At 44.1% G+C, this 21,758-nt stretch overlaps 1 protein-coding gene across 1 annotated transcript; it reads left to right on the top strand.

Annotated features, from left to right (window-relative positions):
• Positions 1-1,232: 1,232 nt before the first annotated feature.
• On the top strand, positions 1,233-21,548 carry LOC139556055 (PR domain zinc finger protein 1-like). Its single transcript, XM_071369544.1, has 7 exons — positions 1,233-1,523; positions 3,544-3,822; positions 10,828-10,947; positions 14,494-14,746; positions 16,580-17,625; positions 18,167-18,295; positions 18,743-21,548. The coding sequence occupies exons 1-7, from the start codon at positions 1,497-1,499 to the stop codon at positions 19,064-19,066; spliced, it is 2,178 nt and encodes a 725-aa protein (XP_071225645.1). The 5' UTR covers positions 1,233-1,496; the 3' UTR covers positions 19,067-21,548.
• The last annotated feature ends 210 nt before the right edge of the window (positions 21,549-21,758 follow it).

Genomic DNA, 21,758 nt, shown 5'->3' with positions numbered 1-21,758 from the left:
AGACAGGGAATTTTTACTATGATTAAATGTCAGGAATTACAAAAAACTGAGTTTAAATGTATTTGGCTATGGTGTATGTAAACTTCCGACTTCAACTGTAAGTGTACAGAGGTCCATTATCAGCAACCATCACTCCTTGTTTCCAATGGCATATTGTGTTAGCTAATCCAAGTTTATCTTTTGAAAAGGCTAATTGATCATTAGAAAACCATTTTTCAATTATTTTAGCACAGCTGAAAACTGTTGTTCTGATTAAAGAAGCAATAAAACTGGCCTTCTTTGGACTAGTTGAGTATCTGGAGCATCAGCATTTGTGGGTTCGATTACAAGCTCAAAATGGCCAGAAACAATGGCCTTTCTTCTGAAACTCGTCAGTTATTCTTGTTCTGAGAAATTAAGGCTATTCCAGGCAATATATTGCCAAGAACCTGAAGATCTCGTACAACGCTGTGTACCACTCCCTTCACAGAACAGCGCAAACTGGCTCTAACCAGACTAGAAAGAGAAATGGGAGGCCCCGGTGCACAACTGAGCACGAGGACAAGTACGTTAGAGTGTCTAGTTTGAGAAACAGACGCCTCACAAGTCCTCAACTGGCAGTTTCATTAAATAGTACCCACAAAACACCAGTCTCAACGTCAACAGTGAAGAGGCGACTCCGGGATGCTGGCCTTCTAGGGTTATAAGAGTTATAGGGTTATGAGAGTTATAAACCTAGCCTATATAATTGTCTCTAGGCAGAACTTGTAGCAAACATTTACATTTAACCTCGAAATCATGGTTATGGTCGTCGTTTGGAAACGAACCAAAGTCTCGGTTTCAATTTGAATTCAACTCTCTGTTTCAAAGAACTGACAAGAAAATGTGGATTTCTTAGAATCCTTTCAAACAAACACTCTCGTAGCTCCACTGTTTCCATGAACCTTGACTTAGGCCTACAAAGACAACGTAGCACAGTATCCTTGGGGGGTGGGTCAGAATCCCAGTAGAATATAATGGAGATAGATGTGTCTGAACCGGAACATGTCTGTGTGACAGGAGACGCACCTCCTGGAGAGAAAGCGCTTGTTGTTTTATCTCAGCCCTGATACCCCGGGGCAGAGAGTGAGTGAATAAGCGATAGATGAACAGATCACTGCCCCCAAGGAGGAGTCATACACAGAGGAGAGAGGGCGGGAGGAAGAGAGGGGGCAGACCCACACACGCACCAGAGAGAGAGAGAGACACCACTGTCACTCAGTCTCAACAGGTACACGCATGATACAGACCTCACCAGACAGAGAGAGAAAGAGAAAAGGAAAGAGAGAGAGAGCAAGAGAGAGACAAGGAGATAGGGTGCGAGAGAGAGAGAGGGTGCGAGAGAGAGAGAGGGTGCGAGAGAGAGAGAGAGAGAGAGAGAGAGAGAGAGAGAGAGAGAGAGAGAGAGAGAGAGAGAGAGAGAGAGAAGTAGAGGGAGCACACTCAGACACTGGAGGAGGACACAGATAACCTGTCCTATGTGTGGGTCCTCTCAAGGCTTCACAGTAAGTATTCATTCATCATCACCACCCTCTTATTTGTTACCAGGTCTGTGTGTGTGTGTATGTGTGTGTGTGTGTATAAATTAGGGTTTCAGTCACAAAGTTGTTTTCACACACAGCACAGATTTCACTTTGCTCGTCTCATTCAAAAGGTCTTATTTTGATTAATTTGGTGCGACAGTCTTACAAGGATACAGATATTGTTATATTGGAGTTGTAGGCTTTCATGAAGTATCTGAAAGCCTGTGTTTTTAGTCACTCACGACACAGATTTCACATTATTCCTCTAAAGTTCATGTGGCGATGTTTTCTCATGAGGCCACAGCTGTGTGGCTTTGAATCATCATGCATCGATTTCAGAGTTTATTTTCTGCTATGTCAGTTTCATAGTTTCATAGTGTATTTTCTGCTTTGTCAGTTTCATAGTTTCATGGTTTCAGAGTGAGCTGTCACTGTCCGTTGTGACAGTCATTCCACTCGGCGGTGGTGCGTACGATACACACATTGTGAAATGTCATCCATCAATGTTGGCCGATCAGTGTACAGTTCTAGAGAAGATGTAATTATTTGTGTTCTAATTCATTATTGCTTATTGCTATTATAAACTGGTTACCAACATATTTAGAGCAGTAAAAAGAAATGTTTTGATATACCACGGCTGTCAGCCAATCATCCTTCAGGGCTCGAACAACCCAATTTATAATATGATATCACTGGTGATTTAAAGTGAAGATAAGAAACGTTGGGAAACTTCAACTTTATCTTCCCTCAACTGGGATAAAAAGACAAACTGGTACTCTGTAGCTCAGTTCGTATAGCATGGCGTTTACAACGTCAGGGTAGTGGGTTTGGTTCCCAGGACAACCCATATGGAAAATGTATGCACAAATGATTGTAAGTCCCTTTGGATAAAAGCGTCTGATAAATGACACATAAAACCACCAGCTATCTTCTGATTGTATTCCACCCAAACTTCTGCGTTTACCTGCAAAGGCACTATATGGATCTAGGATTAGGATTTTAACTCTGCAAAGGCACTATATGGATCTAGGATTTTAACTCATTTTTCAGACTAACTCCATCCAGTCTTTCTGTGTTCATGGCTTTGTCCAGTCTTAATTAAAACCTTTTCACACTACTGAGTGGAGTCGGGCCAAGCTGTACTCCACTGGCTTGGTCCTGCATCCATCATAGGTGCCGGAACCGGCCTGGAAAGGACAATCTGAAAAGAAAATGTCCAGGTCAGAACACCACAGGCAGACAGACACAGGCACACCGAGAGACAGACAGACATACATACAAGTAACTGGGACAAGAGCCAGGTCCCAGTCAGTATAGAGAGGAAGTCTGAGCTGATTCACTGGTAATACTGGTTTCCTCCTTGTGAAAGTGGTGGCTGACGCTCCTTATTTGACGTGCACAGGGACCTCTTCCTGAAACCTGGGGTCCTGTTTTGGACGCTTACAGGATGTTTGGAACAGGGGGCAGCGATGGTGGGGTGGATGCATGGTGGAGGGATGGACGCTACCCTTTGAAGTTTGTTTGTCCGTTAGTGTTCGGTGGGACACTTAGTTAGGGTCGACAGCCCTCGTATCCCGCTGTTATCTCCTTCCTCTCTGTCTCACACCTCGGCCTCCTTACTTCCACATTTAGCTCTATTCAAGACAGAGGAGAGCTTCCTCCTTCAGCACACTTTATCCGCTGTTTGTTTTCCACGATGGTTTCCCACTGCTTAGGATAGCAGGAGAGAGAGAGAGAGAGAGAGAGAGAGAGAGAGAGAGAGAGAGAGAGAGAGAGAGGAGAGAGAGAGAGAGAGAGAGAGAGATATAGAAGAACAGAGGAACAGAAGAACAGAAGAACAGGAGAACAGAAGAACAAAAATAAATAAGGCAGAACTTGGAGAGATAAAAGAAAGTGAAAACAGGAAGTCCATGACTTCCCTGATTACTTGGGCTATTGCACATTAGAATGATCTTATGTTGTCATTATCCCATTCTTATCCTTCTTCTTGTATCTCTTCTAGGCCTCCTCCCAGCACAGCACAGTTATGTTAACCTCAGATAGCTCCCCTTCACCTCACACCACAGTGGTCACCACCCCGACCATGTCGGACTCAGACCCTCAGGACCCAGACATGACCCACTGGAGTGAAGCTGAGTTTCAGGAGAGGTGCACCTACATTGTGAAGGACCACACGTTGGATGAGGAACTGGAGAACCACCCAGAGAACCGGGACAAGACCATGGCTGAGAGGTCTCTACCCCGAAACCTGGTCCTGAAACGCTGCTTTGACTCTGCAGAGGTATTCTGAACACCACACTTTCCTGTATATGGGGGATGTATTTTACAAGTGAGAGTTGAGAGTGAGAGAGTGTTGGCATTTGCATGCAGGTGTGTGAGTGTTTGTGTTTTCGTGTGTGTGTCATCGAGTGAGTGGCCATGCATGATGTTTCTTTGTGGGGGCCTTCTAGTGTTTGTGTGTGTGTATACAACTGTGTACTATATGTTCTGTGAAAACTCCACTTCCATCACTCCGACATCCTCCCATCCCCTCCATCCTTCCTCGGGGGAGGAAATGCTTGACACACCGTTTTCTAATGCCAGTTTTACCCTCTGTGTCTCTTCCTCGCTGTGTACATTTTAAGGAACATACAAAGACAATAGACAATGAGCGCATCCCAATTGGCACCCTATTCCCTAGGGGTCCTGTTCAAAAGTAGTGCACTATAAAGGGAATAGGGTGCCACTTGGGACGCAGATTCTGTCTTCACAGCCTTAGGTCACTATGATTAGTTGTTACTTTACATTCCCGGTTCCCATTGTCCCCTACCTTACCATTAAACCGTAAAGCGGAGACACTGAGACCCACCTCCTGTATCTATGCCCCACGGATCGAGGAGAAGTGGATCTGCTAGCTTGATCAACATGAAAGAAAGAACGTGGTTGTGCGGTTTGATGTTTAAGGGGCGAATCCTTAACTTGTACTTAAGTAGAATTTTCACACAGTCATGCAATGATGTCAATGGGAGACAAAGTAAATTGTTTTACTTTAAGCAGAAGTTAGGATTCCCCCCTTTACTGAACAGGAGACTGAATGAGGCCATTATTTAAATTCTTTCCAAATGGATCCTTCCTAACACCCTTCCTTGAAGTGATCCCAGATCTAAGGTGATTGGATAGGTGAAAGTGAGGGGTTCCACTGAATCGATGTCATCTGTCCAAATCAGTGATAGCATCAAGGGAGGTAGTATGCATTTTCAGAGTATTCGAACATGACCCGAATCAAATGGCATGGGCAGCGTTTGTCAATGTGAATATACAATCACTTTTTGCAACACTTTGACTTGGTTCAAGTCAGGGTCTTTTCCCTGTTTGTGAGGTGTGTGCTCGTTCAGTCAGTCAGTGCATTGGCGTCAGTATGGGGATTACTCCATGCTCGGTGATGCTGCCTGCTGCTTTGAGAGGATAGGTTTCACAAACAGACAGTGTAATCCACAGGAGGCTGGTGAGGGGAGGATGGCTCATAATAATAGTTGGAATAAAGTGAATAGAGTGGTATCAAACTAATGGTTTCCATGGGTTTGAACTTGTTGGATTCCATTCACTTCATTCCAGCCATTACTATGACTCCTTCCTCCCCAATGAAGGTGCCACCAGCCACCTGTGGTGTAATCCCTAGAATGAGCGAAAAGTGGTGACTCTCTGTAAAATCAGAGGAATGTGAGTCCAGGTGTGTTCAGGTACATACCAGCATCCCCATCACCCTCTAATGATGTCTGTCTGGAGTCTGGACTATGCTAAAGACTAGGGGGAATTACAGGTGTAGTCTGGGGTGGTATGGGACTAGGAGAGTCCATCCACCATGCAGACTGCACGGAAAGTAATAGACTGACATTTAACTGAAAAATAGTATATAGACAATATAACTCTTATCTTGTGTGTGTGTGTGTGTGTGTGTGTGTGTGTGTGTGTGTGTGTGTGTGTGTGTTTGGTTTTACTATCCTTGTGGGTACCAGAAGTCCTCACAAGGATAGTAAAACAAGGAAAATTCTGACAAGTGGGGACATTTTGTCGGTCCCCACAAGGAAAAGCCTATTTTAGGCTTTGGGGTTAGGTTTATGGTTACAATTAGGGTTAGGTTTAGGTTTAGGGGTTTGGGGTTAAGATTAGGGTTATGGCTAAAGTTAGATTAAGGGTTAGATTACGGGTTTAGGTGTTAGAAGAATAAAAATCGATACTGTATATACAAGTATTCATACAGTACCCCTTGACTTATTCCACATTGTTTGTGTGTTACAGCCCTAATCAATCTACACACAATATCCCATAATGACAAAGTGAAAACATGTTTTTAGAAATTTTTGCAAATGTGTTGATTTTTATTAGGATCCCCATTAGCTAATGCCGTAACGCTAGCTAATCTTCCTGGGGTCCAAAACCAATTAACAAGACATTACAAACAACCACAAATCAAGACTTCACAAACATTCAACAAGTAGACAATACAGATAATTAAAATATCTGACAGGAAACACATTTACACTCAGTTGATGCTTTCTATATCCTGTTCAGTCATATGGTCTATCACATTATATGTTCTTTTATTTTTCTCTTGAAGGTGGATTGACTTTTTGCCTGAGAAATATGGATTGGTAAAGAGATCCATTCAGCTATGGCTCTATATAAAACTGTAGATTTAAGGTGATTTGTTCTTGGCTTGGGTTGTCTTAGCTGCCCTGAATTTGCCTGTCTGGTTTGGTGGTTATGTGTGTTGCTAGTATGTACTAACTGCACTGAAAAATACTGTGTTTAATAAACAAAAGCCAACATTCAGAAGACTGCATAGTAATATGGTTTTAAAGTAAAGCCATGAGAGATTCTGATGCATTTGGATAATATTCATACGGATAGAGCTAATCTGGCAGCCATGTTTTGAGCCATTTGAAACTTTTTTATATGTCTTTCTTTGCTGCAGATGACCATATAACTGGACAGTACTCTAAGTGTGAAAGGACCAGGGATTAAAAATCACCTGATTCAGGTGCCACATGTTAGTAACCCCTTTGGCAGTGATTACAGCTGTGAGTCTTTCTGTGTAAATCTCTAAGAGCGTTCAACACCTGGATTGTGCAACATTTTCCCATCATTATTTTCTAAAATCTTCAAGCTCTGTCAAATTGGTTGTTGATCGTTGCTAGACAACCATTTTCAGGTCTTGCCATAGATTTTCAGGTAGATTTAAGTCAAAACTGTAGGTCAGAAACATTCACTGTCTTCTTGGTAAGCAACTCTAGTGTAGATTTGGCCTTGTGTTTTAGGTTATTGCCCTGCTGAAAGGTGAATTCATCTTCCAGTGTCTAGTGGAAAGCAGACTGAACCAGGTTTTCTTATAGGATTTTGCCTGTGCTTAGCTTCATTCCGTTTCTTTTTTATCCTGAAAAACTTCCCAGTCTTAACGATTACAAGCATACTCATAACATTATGCAGCCACCACTATGCTTGAAAATATGGAGAGTGGTACGGTATGCAGTAATGTGTTGTATTGGATTTGCCTCAAACACAACACTTTGTATTCAGGACAAAAGTGAATTGCTTTGCCACATTTTTTGCAGTATTACTTTAGTGCCTTGTTGCAAACAGGATGCATGTTTTTGAATACTTCTATTCATGTACAGGCTTCCTTCTTTTCACTCTGTCAATTAGGTTAGTATTGTGGAGTAACTACGATGTTGTTGATCCATTATCAGTTTTCTCCTATCACAGCCATTAAACTCTGTAACTGTTTTAAAGTCACCATTGGCCTCTTGGTGCCTGTACCGTTGTAGTGACTGGGTGTATTGATACACCATCCTAAGTTTAATTAATAACTTCACCATGCTCAAAGGGATATTCAGTGTGAAGGTTTGCCCAATTCTGAGGTCCTAAGTGCTCTGGAGCAAGTTTCATAAAAGATCTCTCTGTACTTTGCTTCGTTCATCTTTCCTTCAATCCTGACTAGTCTCCCAGTCCCTGCCGCTGAAAAACATCCCCACAGGATGATGCTGCCACCACCATGCATCACTGTAGAGATGGTGCCAGGTTTCCTCCAGACGTGACACTTGGCATTCAGGTCAAAAAGTTCAATCTTGTTTTCATCAGACTGGAGAATCTTGTTTCTTATGGTCTGAGAAATCTTTAGGTGCCTTTTGACAAACTCCAAGCAGACTGTCAATGTGCCTTTTACTGAAGAGTGGCTTCCGTCTGGCCACTCCACCATGAAGGCCTGATTGGTGGAGTGCCGCAGAGATGGTTGTGTTTCTAGAAGGTTCTCCCATCTCCACAGAGGAACTCTGGAGCTCTGTCAGAGTGACCATCAGGTTCTTGGTCACCTCCCTGACCAAGGCCCTTCTCCCCCGATGGTTCAGTTTGGCCGGGAGGCCAACTCTAGGAAGAGTGTTTGTTGTTCCAAACTTCTTCCATTTAAGAATTATTGAGGCCACTGTGTTCTTGGGGACCTTGAATGCTGCAGAACATTTTTGGTACCCTTCCCCAGGCCTGTGCCTCGACACAATCCTTTCTTGGAGCTCTACGGACAATTCCTTCGACCTCATGGCTTAGTGTTTGCTCTGACATGCACTGTCAACTGTGGAACTTTATATAGACAGAAGTGTGCCTTTCCAAATCATGTCCACTCAGTCGGATTTACCACAGGTGAACTCTAATCAAGTTGTAGAAACATCTCAAGGATGATCACCTGAGCTCAATTTTGAGTCTAAATACTAATGTAAATAAGATACATTTGCAAACATTTATAAAAACCTGTTTTCGCTTCATCATTATGGGGTATTGTGTGTTGATTGAGTGGGAAAAACAATATTTAATCAATTTTAGAATAAGGCTGTAACGTGAACATTTTCCGAATGGACTGTATTATACAGCATACATACAGCCCTGTATCTATCTTCAAAGGTGACAGTATGAGTCAGCCATTACCATGACTATAGGTCCTCTAGGGTTTAGTGCCGTTGGTTTCCCGATATGATAGGGGTGTGTCCAACAACACCCTATCCCTTCATCTCCGCCCAGGAGGCTAGAGACAGAGGGGGTAAGTTTCACAATTAACACCTTCAGGAGCGAGAACAAGAGTTGTGTTCTGATTAACTCATGAAATATTTACGGTGTGAGAGGACAGCTCTCCGTTTCACACTCTCAAAGTGAATGCCAGTTGTCATTGAGAGACTCTTTTCATAAAAGCTTCCTCTAACCTGTCTTTTTCTATTGGCTTGGTTTACTTTATGTGTGCTGAAATGTTGGGAAAGTCTTCACACTTCACAGAGTTTGGATGAGATGATTGAATTACGTGTACAGTGCATATGGAAAGTATTCAGATCCCTTCCCTTTGTACATTTTGTTACATTACAGACTTATTCTAAAATGGATTAAATGACTTGTTCCCCCCATCAATCTACAGTTGAAGTCGGAAGTTTACATACTCTTAGGTTGGAGTCATTAAAACTCATTTTTCAACCACTCCACAAATTTCTTGTTAACAAACTACAGTTTTGGCAAGTCGGTTAGGACATCTACTTTGTGCATGACACAAGTCATTTTTCCTACAATTGTTTACAGACATATTATTTCACTTATAATTCACTGTATCACAATTCCAGTGGGTCAGAAGTTTACATACACTAAGTTGACTGTGCCTTTAAACAGCTTGGAAAATTCCAGAAAATTATGTCATAGCTTTAGAAGCTTCTGATAGGCTAATTGACATCATTTGAGTCAATTGGAGGTGTACCTGTGGATGTATTTCAAGGCCTAACTTCAAACTCAGTGCCTCTTTGCTTGACATCATGGGAAAATCAAAAGAAATCAGCAAAGACCTCAGCAAAATATTTGTCGTTCTCCACAAGTCTGGTTCATCCTTAGGAGCAATTTCCAAACGTCTGACGGTACCACACTCATCTGTACAAACAATACTACAAAAGTATGAACACCATGGGACTATGCAGCCGTCATACTGCTCAGGAAGGAGACGCGTTCTGTCTCCTAGAGATGAACGTACTTTGTTGCGAAAAGTGCAAATTAATCCCAGAACAACAGCAAAGGACCTTGTGAAGATGCTGGAGGAAACAGGTACAAAAGTATCTATATCCACAGTAAAACTAGTCCTATATCGACATAACCTGAAAGGCCACTCAGCAAGGAAGAAGCCACTGCTCCAAAACCACCATAAAAAAGCCAGACTACGGTTTGCAACTGCACATGGGGACAAAGATCTTACTTTTTGGAGAAATGTCCTCTGGTCCGATGAAACAAAAATAGAACTGTTTGGCCATAATGACCATCATTATGTTTGGAGGAAAAATGGGGAGGCTTGCAAGCCAAAGAACACCATCCCAACCGTGAAGCACGGGGGTGGCAGCATCATGTTGTGTGGGTGCTTTGCAGCAGGAGGGACTGGTGCACTTCACAAAATAGATGGCATCATGAGAAAGAAAATTGTGGATATATTGAAGCAACATCTCAATACATCAGTCAGGAAGTTAAAGCTTGGTCGCAAATGGGTCTTCCAAATGGACAATGACTCCAAGCATACTTCCAAAGTTGTGGCAAAATGGCTTAAGGACAACAAAGTCAAGGTATGGGAGTGGCCATTACAAAGCCCTGACCTCAATCCTATAGAAAATGTGTGGGCAGAACTGAAAAAGTGTGTGTGAGCAAGGAGGCCTACAAACCTGACTCAGTTACACCAGCTTTGTCAGGAGGAATGGTCCAAAATTCACCCAACTTATTGTGGGAAGCTTGTGGAAGGCTATCTGAAACATTTGCCCAAGTTAAACAATTTAAAGGAAATGCTACCAAGTACTAATTGGGAACCCACTGGGAATGTGATGAAAGAAATAAAAGCTGAAATAAATTATTCTCTACTATTATTCGGACATTTCACATTCTTAAAATAAAGTGGTGATCCTAACTGACCTAAGACAGGGAATTTTTACTAGGATTAAATGTCAGGAATTGTGAAACTGAGTTTAAATGTATTTGGCTGAGGTGTATGTAAACTTCCGACTTCAACTGTATATACATTTGTGTGTTATTGTTGGTTTAGTCTGTATGAAACATTTACAATAACATGTTTGAAAGAAAGGAAGCAGTTTCCTGGTGTGTGGCTAGTTAGCTGGAACTACCATAGATCTGACATGACAGTCAGAGGTTATATTCTAGAGAATCTTACTCTCAGTTTTCTCAATGGGCATTTGCTTTGTCATCTTATCTTCTGAATGGTCCATTGTTTGATGATGTCATTTCCTGTGTGGTACAGGTGCTTGGGGTGACCAGTCGGGAGCTCATTCCGAAGGGGACGCGGTTCGGCCCTCTGGTTGGCCAGAGCTACACCAATGACACGGTGCCCAAAGATGCCAACAGGAATTACTTCTGGAGGGTAAATGAGGGGCATTATTGGAACTCATTTTGGTCATATCCTGTTAAATTCTAAAAAGGGGGAGGGGTGGCAACAATTGGCACTTGTGGTCTCACATCCTGTGTAATATCTGTTTGTGTGTGTGTGTGTGTGTTTTTATGCCAGCCGTTTGTCATTTTTTAAATTTCCTGTAAAGACTGTGTATGATAATGTGTGTTTGCTCATTGGTGAGAAGGCAGCATGAGGTTACACACACAGCTGTTTAGTTTCACTGACACCGTGGTTCTCCTCTCTCCGCTACTTTCGGCAGTGCCATGGTCTCACTGCCGGGAAACACATACTGTAGCACACACACAAACACACACACAAACACACTGACTAGTGGTCAGTGGCTTAGGGTCTACGAGCCATGACTTCCACATGCAAATAACACAGCTAACGGGCGTAGGCCTGCAAACAGCATAGTCCTGATGACACAGACCTACAGATACAGTCCCGACACACCATCTAAACAACGGGGCCACAACACAGACATGAGATCAACATAGATGACCTGGACACTAAAGTCATGAGTCAATCTGCAAATAACACGGCTTCCAGACAAAGAGCAGCAAACAAAGTGATGTAAAGAGCATAGCAGAGTAAGAGGGAAAGAGTGATAGAGCAGAAAACCAGAGAGAAAGATCCAACTGAATGTAGTCTGAGAGGGACTTTTGTAAGAAAACACTGTAATTGGTCGTTGTGTAAATTCGACCGACTTTTTTGCTCTCCAGGAATGTGTAGTCATTTAGGTGCGCTGTATGGGAACATAGGTCTGATTGAAGTTAGAGTGGTATAACTTTGCACAGTCAGTTGTGAGCGGACTCGAGTAGAGTCATCATACTGTCATTCCAGTCGGTGATCAATGTCAAAAACAAAACCCACAGATTAAGCCCACCCCACCACCACCCACAACCCACAGATTAAGCCCACCCCACCCCACCACCCAAAACCCACAGATTAAGCCCATCCCACCACCACCCACAACCCACAGATTAAGCCCACCCCACCCCACCACCCAAAACCCACAGATTAAGCCCACCCCATCACCACCAAAACCCACAGATTAAGCCCACCCCACCACCACCAAAACCCACAGATTAAGCCCACCCCACCACCACCCAAAACCCACAGATTAAGCCCACCCCACCACCACCCAAAATCCACAGATTAAGCCCACCCCACCACCACCCAAAACCCACAGATTAAGCCCACCCCACCCCACCACCACCCAAACCCCACAGATTAAGCCCACCCCACCACCCAAAACCCACAGATTAAACCCACCCCACCACCACCAAAACCCACAGATTAAACCCACCCCACCCCACCACCACCCAAAACCCACAGATTAAACCCACCCCACCCCACCACCACCCAAAACACACACACCTTATATGATAGGTAGGACACACTGTTAGATGTTTTTGTAATTTTTCAACAGTAGGATACCGTATAAACTGAATACAGTAGATTACCGTAGAATCCACAGTAAAATACTGTACATTTGTTTTACAGCACACTGTAAGACATTTCTGTCATTTCAACAGTGAAACACTGTAGAATGCACAATAAAATACTGTAAATGTGTTTTGCAGTATTAATTACGGTGCATTGTGGGAAAATGTTGTGGGCTGGGACAGAGTCTCTGGCTCATTAACATATTTTAAGGAGTGTCTTGTAAGAGGCAATATTGGTTGCACCCGTTAGTGAGAGTGCTGTACCAATTTAAGTGAGATGTGGTAGTGGTTCTCTAACATTATAATTGATCATTCTAATTGGGCACAGATCAGAGTGGCAGCCCTGTCTTTTTATTGTTTTTGTAATGGATGATTGATATCTTAGATTTCAGCGCTGGGGGAGAAGGTTGTGTAAATGTCATCTCTCTATATACAGTGGGGAGAACAAGTATTTGATACACTGTCAATTTTGTAGGTTTTCCTACTTACAAAGCATGTAGAGGTCTGTAATTTTTATCATAGGTACACTTCAACTGTGAGAGATGGAATCTAAAACAAAAATCCAGAAAATCACATTGTATGATTTTTAAGTAATTAATTTGCATTTTATTGCATGACATAAGTATTTGATCACCTACCAACCAGTAAGAATTCCGGCTCTCACAGACCTGTTAGTTTTTCTTTGAGAAGCCCTCCTGTTCTCCACTCATTACCTGTATTAACTCCACCTGTTTGAACTCGTTACCTGTATAAAAGACACCTGTCCACACACACAATCAAACAGACTCCAACCTCTCCACAATGGCCAAGACCAGAGAGCTGTGTAAGGACATCAGGGATACAATTGTAGACCTGCACAAGGCTGGGATGGGCTACAGGACAATAGAAAAACAGCTTGGTGAGAAGGCAACAACTGTTGGCGCAATTATTAGAAAATGGAAGAAGTTCAAGATGACGGTCAATCACCCTCGGTCTGGGGCTCCATGCAAGATCTCACCTCGTGGGGCATCAATGATCATGAAGAAGGTGAGGGATCAGCCCAGAACTACACGGCAGGACCTGGTCAATGACCTGAAGAGAGCTGGGACCACAGTCTCAAAGAAAACCATTAGTAACACACTACGCCGTCATGGATTAAAATCCTGCAGTGCACGCAAGGTCCCCCTGCTCAAGCCAGTGCATGTCCAGGCCCGTCTGAAGTTTGCCAATGACCATCTGGATGATCCAGAGGAGGAATGGGAGAAGGTCATGTGGTCTGATGAGACAAAAATAGAGCTTTTTGGTCTAAACTCCACTCGCCGTGTTTGGAGGAAGAAGAAGGATGAGTACAACCCCAAGAACACCATCCCAACCGTGAAGCATGGAGGTGGAAACATCATTCTTTGGGGATGCTTTTCTGCAAAGGGGACAGGACGACTGCACTGTATTGAGGGGAGGATGGATGGGGCCATGTATCGCGAGGACTTGGCCAACAACCTCCTTCCCTCAGTAAGAGCATTGAAGATGGGTCGTGGCTGGGTCTTCCAGCATGACAACGACCCGAAACACACAGCCAGGGCAACTAAGGAGTGGCTCCGTAAGAAGCATTTCAAGGTCCTGGAGTGGCCTAGACAGTCTCCAGACCTGAACCCAATAGAAAATCTTTGGAGGGAGCTGAAAGTCCGTATTGCCCAGCGACAGCCCCGAAACCTGAAGGATCTGGAGAAGGTCTGTATGGAGGAGTGGGCCAAAATCCCTGCTGCAGTGTGTGCAAACCTGGTCAAGAACTACAGGAAACGTATGAACGCTGTAATTGCAAACAAAGGTTTCTGTACCAAATATTAAGTTCTGCTTTTCTGATGTATCAAATACTTATGTCATGCAATAAAATGCAAATTAAATACTTAAAAATTATACAATGTGATTTTCTGGATTTTTGTTTTAGATTCTGTCTCTCACAGTTGAAGTGTACCTATGATAAAAATTACAGACCTCTACATGCTTTGTAAGTAGGAAAACCTGCAAAATCGGCGGTGTATCAAATACTTGTTCTCCCCACTGTATATATCCTCTCTTTCTCTCTGTCCAGGTGTTTTCAGAGGGTCGGTTACATCACATCCTGGACGGCTTGGACGAGGAGAAGAGTAACTGGATGCGCTACGTCAACCCAGCCCGTTGTCACGGGGACCAGAACCTGGCGGCGTGCCAGACTGGCATGGCCATCTACTTCTACACGGTGAGAGCCGTGCCACCGGGCCAGGAGCTGCTTGTGTGGTACTGCCTGGAGTTAGCCAACCGACTCAACTACACACCCCCTGGAGAGCTCGCCACAGAGAGAATTGGTACGTTTTGTAATGCAGAGGTCTGAAACTTGTGGCCCAGGAGCTATCTCCAGCACGCAAACTGCTGTATTGTGGCCCCCTCGACTAACATCAGATTCATATTAGAATCAAGCCTGCTACTAATGTACTTAATACATTTTACTGCTAGGCCAGGCTAACAGATCCAATCCCATTTCATCCAATCTAATAAGGAATGGGACAATGTGGAGTCTCTGATACTTGTATTCACTGTGGTGAGTGGAGGAGAGAGAAAATCAATATGATCAATAGGTGTTCGGCACAACGGAGCAATTCCTAGAGTTTCCCAGAGCTTTGGGTGGAAGTGGGTGGTTATTCAAAGCCGAAAGCGCTCAGTCAAAGGTCCAGCCGCCTGACACAATCTTTGTGTGGGTGTTTAAGCAGTAATAAAAGTCACACCCACAGGCCTTTGTGAAGGAGGGAGACAAAGAAAGGAGAGAAGATCTCGCTCCATGTGTCACCAAGAGAGGTTTTGTCTCGACGTAAGGCGAGACCAATTTCAGGTCTCAAAGCAAGGTTTCAGTTTCCTTTTTTCCAATGCACACATACACACTCTCTCTTTCTCTCTCTCACACACACACACACACACACACACACACACACACACACACACACACACACACACACACACACACACACACACACACACACACACACACACACACACGGCTTTTGAGTGAGTGAGTGAGTGAGTGAGAGAGAGAGAGAGAGTCTGTGTTGGGTGGATGTGTGTGTGTGTGAGAGAGAGAGAGTGTGTGTGTGTGTGTTGGGTGGGTGTGTGTGTGTGTGTTGGGTGGGGGTGTGTGTGTGTGTTGTGATGTCTGTCTGTCTTGGACAGAGTGTATGGGGCCTTTTTAAAGAAGTAGCTCTGAATTCAACTAAGAGTTACTGTATATAACACTCTGATTTAACTAAGAGTTACTGTATATAACACTCTGATTTAACTAAGAGTTACTGTATATAACACTCTGATTTAACTAAGAGTTACTGTATATAACACTCTGATTTAACTAAGAGCTACTGTATATAACGCTCTTATTTCAACTAAGAGTTACTGTATATAACACAACTGACAACAAAAAGAATCCAGAATCAAGACTTCATTTGACTAGGTCAGGATGTGACTGTGTAAAGTTCCTTCATCAACCGACACACACAGCTCTGCTAGCTGGAACTTGTCTCCTATAACCACTCTCTCCCTCCCTCAGCCTAATCTGGGTCCTGATCAGCCAACTATTGTTTCACCTTCAGTATCAGCTTCCATAGAGCGCACGGACAGGTCTGTTCGTGAGAAGCAGACGATCTTAACAGCTGACTGACAGGTCTGAGATCTGAGACTAGTTCATAAAAAGTAGAAAACAACTGGTTGAACTGGAGCCATTTCCTCTTTTCGAGGCTGAGAACTAGAGAAGTGATGGCATGATGTCATAGATAGGAGCACAGTGGAGAAGGACATGATCTCACACTGAAGGTATGCGTGTCAGGTGGTGTATCTGTGGCGATGGGTTCTACTGTAAAAAGATAGTGACACCGACTCATAAACAATGGGTTCTACTGTAAAAAAGATAGTGACACCGACTCATAAACAATGGGTTCTACTGTAAAAAAGGGAGGGACACTGACTCATAAACAATGGGTTCTACTGTAAAAAGAGAGTGACAGACTGCAACTCGCGATTGTGTCATGTGCATCCCATGCGTAGTACAGTTGACTAAACTCATCAAGCTGCAAATGATAGTTTCATGGTACTTTCGTGCAACAACATTTTACCCTAAGTAAAAAAGTATGTGTGTCTGTGTCTTTTTTGTCCTACAGAGCAAAACCAGGTTTGTGGGAACAGTTCAGGGACGAGGGGGTACAGCATGTCCGAAATCCTGAGGAAGGATCCCACCAAGCCCCATTCCACTGCCCCCCTACTCCCCGAATCCACACTGTCCCCAACCTGCAGCCCTGTCCTGCCCCTCAGCCCCCGTGTGGTCTACCCCAGCTACCCACCTATCCTATACTGTGGCCCCCCCATTCCCAAAAGAACCCTGGACAGAAGCCCTGTCACTCCCCACATGCACTTTCCTGTCAATCCTCCCCCGGGCGTCTCCATCACACCCAAACATTACCCAGAGTCCTCAGTGCCAGGCCAGATGTACCCCAGTCAACGGTGCAGTCCCTACCTCATACCTCACTATCCACTTGGCCTTACCAGCCTACGACCTCACACATACCCCCTGTGCAGTGACAGACTAGCTCCACATATACCACTTCCACCTCACATGCTGCCCTTTGAGGGGTACCCGCACTTCCTGCACCCATCAGCCAATGGACACAAAGAGCTCCCGGTTTCACTGACCACTACACACAAAGACCTCTCACTTACCAATGGCAGCAGAGATCTGCCCTTTGCACTGACAAAAAAATACGTAATTTGTTTGACGACCAGTGGGCGCAAACATCTTGGTGACCTTATGCCCTCACCAAGAAAATACCTCAAAAACCTCACCGTGACACCAACAGACAACTTCAGGGACTCTAAGCATGCCCCTGCCAGCAGCAACTTCGATGACCAGCCTCTACCAGCCACCTCCAGGGCCTCATCCATGGCCTCATCCCCTCGCGCACCCAGGGGAGGCTCACCGCCGGCAGGCCTGGCTGCCTCCTCTGACTACCTCCCCTCCAAGCCCACATCCGCCCTGCTGAGTTCCAGCCACAGTGCAGAGGAAGGGGCAGTAGACCTGCGGAAGGCCAGACGTGGTGGACGGGTCATCGGGTACAAGACCCTGTCCTACCCGCTCACCCGGAAGAACGGGAAGATCCGGTACGAGTGCAACGTCTGCAGCAAGATCTTCGGGCAGCTGTCCAACCTCAAGGTCAGTCAGTCCCCCGTTAAAAAACGGTCTAACCTCAAGGTCAGTCAGTCCCCCGTTAAAAAACTGGTCTAACCTCAAGGTCAGTCAGTCCCCCGTTAAATAACTGTCCAACCTCAAGGTCAGTCAGTCCCCCGTTAAAAAACTGTCTAACCTCAAGGTCAGTCAGTCCCCCGTTAAAAAACTGTCTAACCTCAAGGTCAGTCAGTCCCCCGTTAAATAACTGTCCAACCTTAAGGTCAGTCAGTCCCCTATTAAATAGCCAATATCGGAGATCGCAAGTACATTATGTCTAGATGATAGTTTATGTTGACAGGACATCATCATTTAAATAGATTTGTTTATAGAATAGTTTGTGGGCATACGCACATCCTTAAAAAGCTAAGGTGCTGGGGTAATTAAGTATGCATGAAAATAACAGAAAGGCCCGCACACTTTTCATGAAATAGATTTGTCTCATCCTGTTTTTTGTCTTTACACTTCTTATATGTTATTTTTAATTCTATGTTTCCTTCTTCCTTGCTATTCTGTTGCCTGTCTCCAGGTTCACCTGCGTGTCCACAGTGGAGAGCGGCCCTTTAGGTGTCAGACCTGCACTAAGGACTTCACCCAGCTGGCCCACCTCCAGAAACACTTCCTGGTTCACACTGGAGAGAAGCCACATGAGTGCCAGGTACAGAAGGCTGAGATCTGATTATCTGCTTATCTAGAATATCTCTGTGGCTGTCTATCTGTTTATCTAGAATATCTATTTATCTATCTATCTGTCTGTCTATCTGTCTGTCTGTGTGTCTGTCTATCTAGAATATCTGTCTGTCTGTTTCTGTCTGTCTGTCCCACAGTGTCACTATGCCATACCCCCCCAAAAGCCCATGAGACTACAAATCTGTCTACCTGTCTGTGTATGTCTGTCTCTACAGTATCTGTCTTTCTGCCTGTCTGTCTGTTTCTGTCTATCCGTCTGTCTGTCCCACATTGTCACTATGCCATACCCCCCAAAAAGCGCATGAGACTACAAATCATTGCTTAATCAAGCTTCTTTTCCAACATTAGCAAGCATGAAATCTAACATTTTAACCTCTCTCATTGCTTTGTGCTCCATCTTTTTCCCTCACTCCAGGTGTGCCGCAAGCGCTTCAGTAGCACCAGCAACCTGAAGACCCACCTGCGTCTCCACTCAGGCGAGAGGCCCTACCAGTGCAAGCTGTGCAGCGGCCCGATTCACCCCAACATGTTCACCTTAAGCTCCACAGGCGCCTGCACACTGTCGAGCGCCCACACCGGTGCCCGCTCTGTCCACGCTCCTAACTCCACCACTGCCTCCTCCAGGTGCACCTCCAGGGCTTCTGCCCCGCTGGCCCCACCCCCTCAGGCTCCACCCCCTCAGCTGAAGAGCTTCACTGCATCAACACCGAGATGGAACAGTTCGACCTCAGAACGCTGAAAGAAGATGATGGAGGCAGAGAAGTGGAACACCTACATCAGCGTCCTACTGCAAGAGATGAGAACCTCCAGCCACCAAGCGAGCGCTGATAAGAATGTGTTGTTCCTGGAGCTTGGTTTCTACGAAGCAGCAGCAGCATGGTAGTCCTCGGTCCTTAGAGGTTGCAGCATCGCAGCCTCCCTCTGCATGCTGGCCATATCAAACCGGAGTCGGCCATATGATATAACAAACCACTAATACCTTTTCACACTACTGAGCCTAGACATCCCAAGCCAAGCTGTACTTCACTGGCCTGATTGATTATTCATCCACATTATTTCCTGGAAACGTATACTGGAAAGGACAATGTGAAAAAGAAATAGCCGGCAAAGTACAGCTTGGTCGAAAATTATAGTGTGGAAAGGGTACAAGAGACAGCGTACCTATAATCCATCATGCTGACAGTGGCTGATAGTGACCTTGACTGTTTGAAGCAAGGCTTTGTCTCCATTACAGGGGTCTTTCCTCTCAAGGCTATGGGAAGAAGTGGGACAACCATGATAACCTTATTGTGAGAGCATATAATGAGACTTGTATTGTACCTATTAAATCCTCAGCCTTATTATTAATTTATTAAGCAGCTTATTGTAACCTGAGGAAGCCAGAAAGACAGGGAGATTTGTGATCAAATGTTTATAACAGGGTTCTATTTACTACCATCTGGTTTTGTGATTTTGTACTACTTGACGATGTGGAGTAATAACAGAAAAGAGACAATTCATGTCTTACTTTAAATTTGTATGTGTTTATTCACTTTTCTGTGTGTGAGTTGATTTAATGAATTGATGTGTGCCACATGTCAAAGGAAGTTGTTATCTTGATGAACTCTCCTTCCTACTGCAGTCGCCCACATTGTGTTTCAGAGCTCTGGTAATGAATGACAAGTCGCTGATACATACTCACATGTACGGTCGCTCTCTCTCACTCTCTCTCTCACACACACACACTTCCGAAAATCTGCTTTTCAAATCAAAACTAACTATTACCGATGTGTGATCAGAATCAGATGTTGATCAGGATTCAGAGTTTGAAATGGGATAAGCGTGTATGTGTGTGTGTGTGTGTGTGCATTGGGTGTGTGTGTGTGTGTGTGTGTGTGTGTGTGTGTGTTGGGTGCGTCCGTATATGTATTCTCTCTCAAATGTATCACTTCCAGTTGCCAGCAGCAGTTGAACTCATATACGGGAAACTGTTCACACATGAGAGATGTTCCTCACTTTCGATCATATACACAACCACCCACAACCACCCACTCTCTATGTCCCACACATTACTATTGAGACCAATGTGCTGACTCCCCAGAGCTGTGAATGATGAAACTGAAACACATGAGTAAATGATTCATTTAGTTTCCTGCAACAATCCAGTAAATTGTTATACAGGGTATCGATTTAGACCACAACATTCAAAGTTCTGTCCCCACCATTTCCCCTTTCACTCAAGGATACATTATTACACACACACACACACACACACACACACACACACACACACACACACACACACACACACACACACACACACACACACACACACACACACACACACACACACACACACACACACACACACACACACACAACTAAACACAGAGGGACCAGAAGTCCCCAACTGGCAGCTTCATTAAATAGGACCCACAAAACACCAGTCTCAACGTCAACAGTGAAGAGGCGACTCCGGGATGCTGGCCTTCTAGGCAGAGTTGCAAAGAAAAAGCCGTATCTCAGATTGGCCAATAAAAAGAAAAGACTAAGATGGTCAAAAGAACACAGACACTGTCGCCTCTTCACTGTTGACGTTGAGACTGGTGTTTTGTGGGTCCTATTTAATGAAGCTGCCAGTTGGGGACTTGTGAGGCATCTGTTTCTCAAACTAGGCACTAATGTACTTGTCCTCGTGCTCAGTTGTGCACAGGGGCCTTCCACCCCTCTTTCTATTCTGGTTGGAGCCAGTTTGCACTGTTCTGTGAAGGGAGTAGTGCACAGCATTGTACGAGATCTTCAGTTTCTTGGCAATTTCTCGCATGGAACAGCCTTCATTTCTCAGAACAAGAATAGGCCGACGAGTTTCAGAAGAACGTTCTTTGTTTCTGGCCATTTGAGCCTGTAATCGAACCCACAAATGCTGATGCTCCAGATACTCTGCTAGTCTAAAGAAGGCCAGTTTTATTGCTTCTTTAATCAGAACAACAGTTTTCAGCTGTGCTAACATAATTGCAAAAGGGTTTTCTAATAATCAATTATTCTTTTAAAATGATCAACTTGGATTAGCTAACACAACGTGCCATTGGTACACAGGAGTGATGGTTGCTGATAATGGGCCTCTGTACGCCTATGTAGATATTCCATAAAAAATATCTGCTGTTTCCAGCTACAATAGTCATTTACAACATTAACAATGTCTACACTATATTTCTGATCAATTTGATGTTATTTTAATGGAATTTTTTTGTAGCTTTTCTTTCAAAAACAAGGACATTAAAAAGTGACCCCAAACTTTTGAATGGTAGTGTACATTTTTGTGATACTGAGGATTATAAACCAGGATAGCCGCTTTATGATCGAAGAAGATGTGGCGAAAAAGTGTCAGGTGATGTGTCACGGTCAATGTTACCATCGGGAGTTTGTACAGTACTTACTGTACTTTGTACTAT

This window comes from Salvelinus alpinus, chromosome 27 (genome assembly GCF_045679555.1).
Source record: "Salvelinus alpinus chromosome 27, SLU_Salpinus.1, whole genome shotgun sequence".
NCBI lineage: Eukaryota > Metazoa > Chordata > Actinopteri > Salmoniformes > Salmonidae > Salvelinus > Salvelinus alpinus.
Note: the sequence above shows the minus strand (reverse complement) of the source record. Positions and strands in the feature narration are given on the sequence as shown.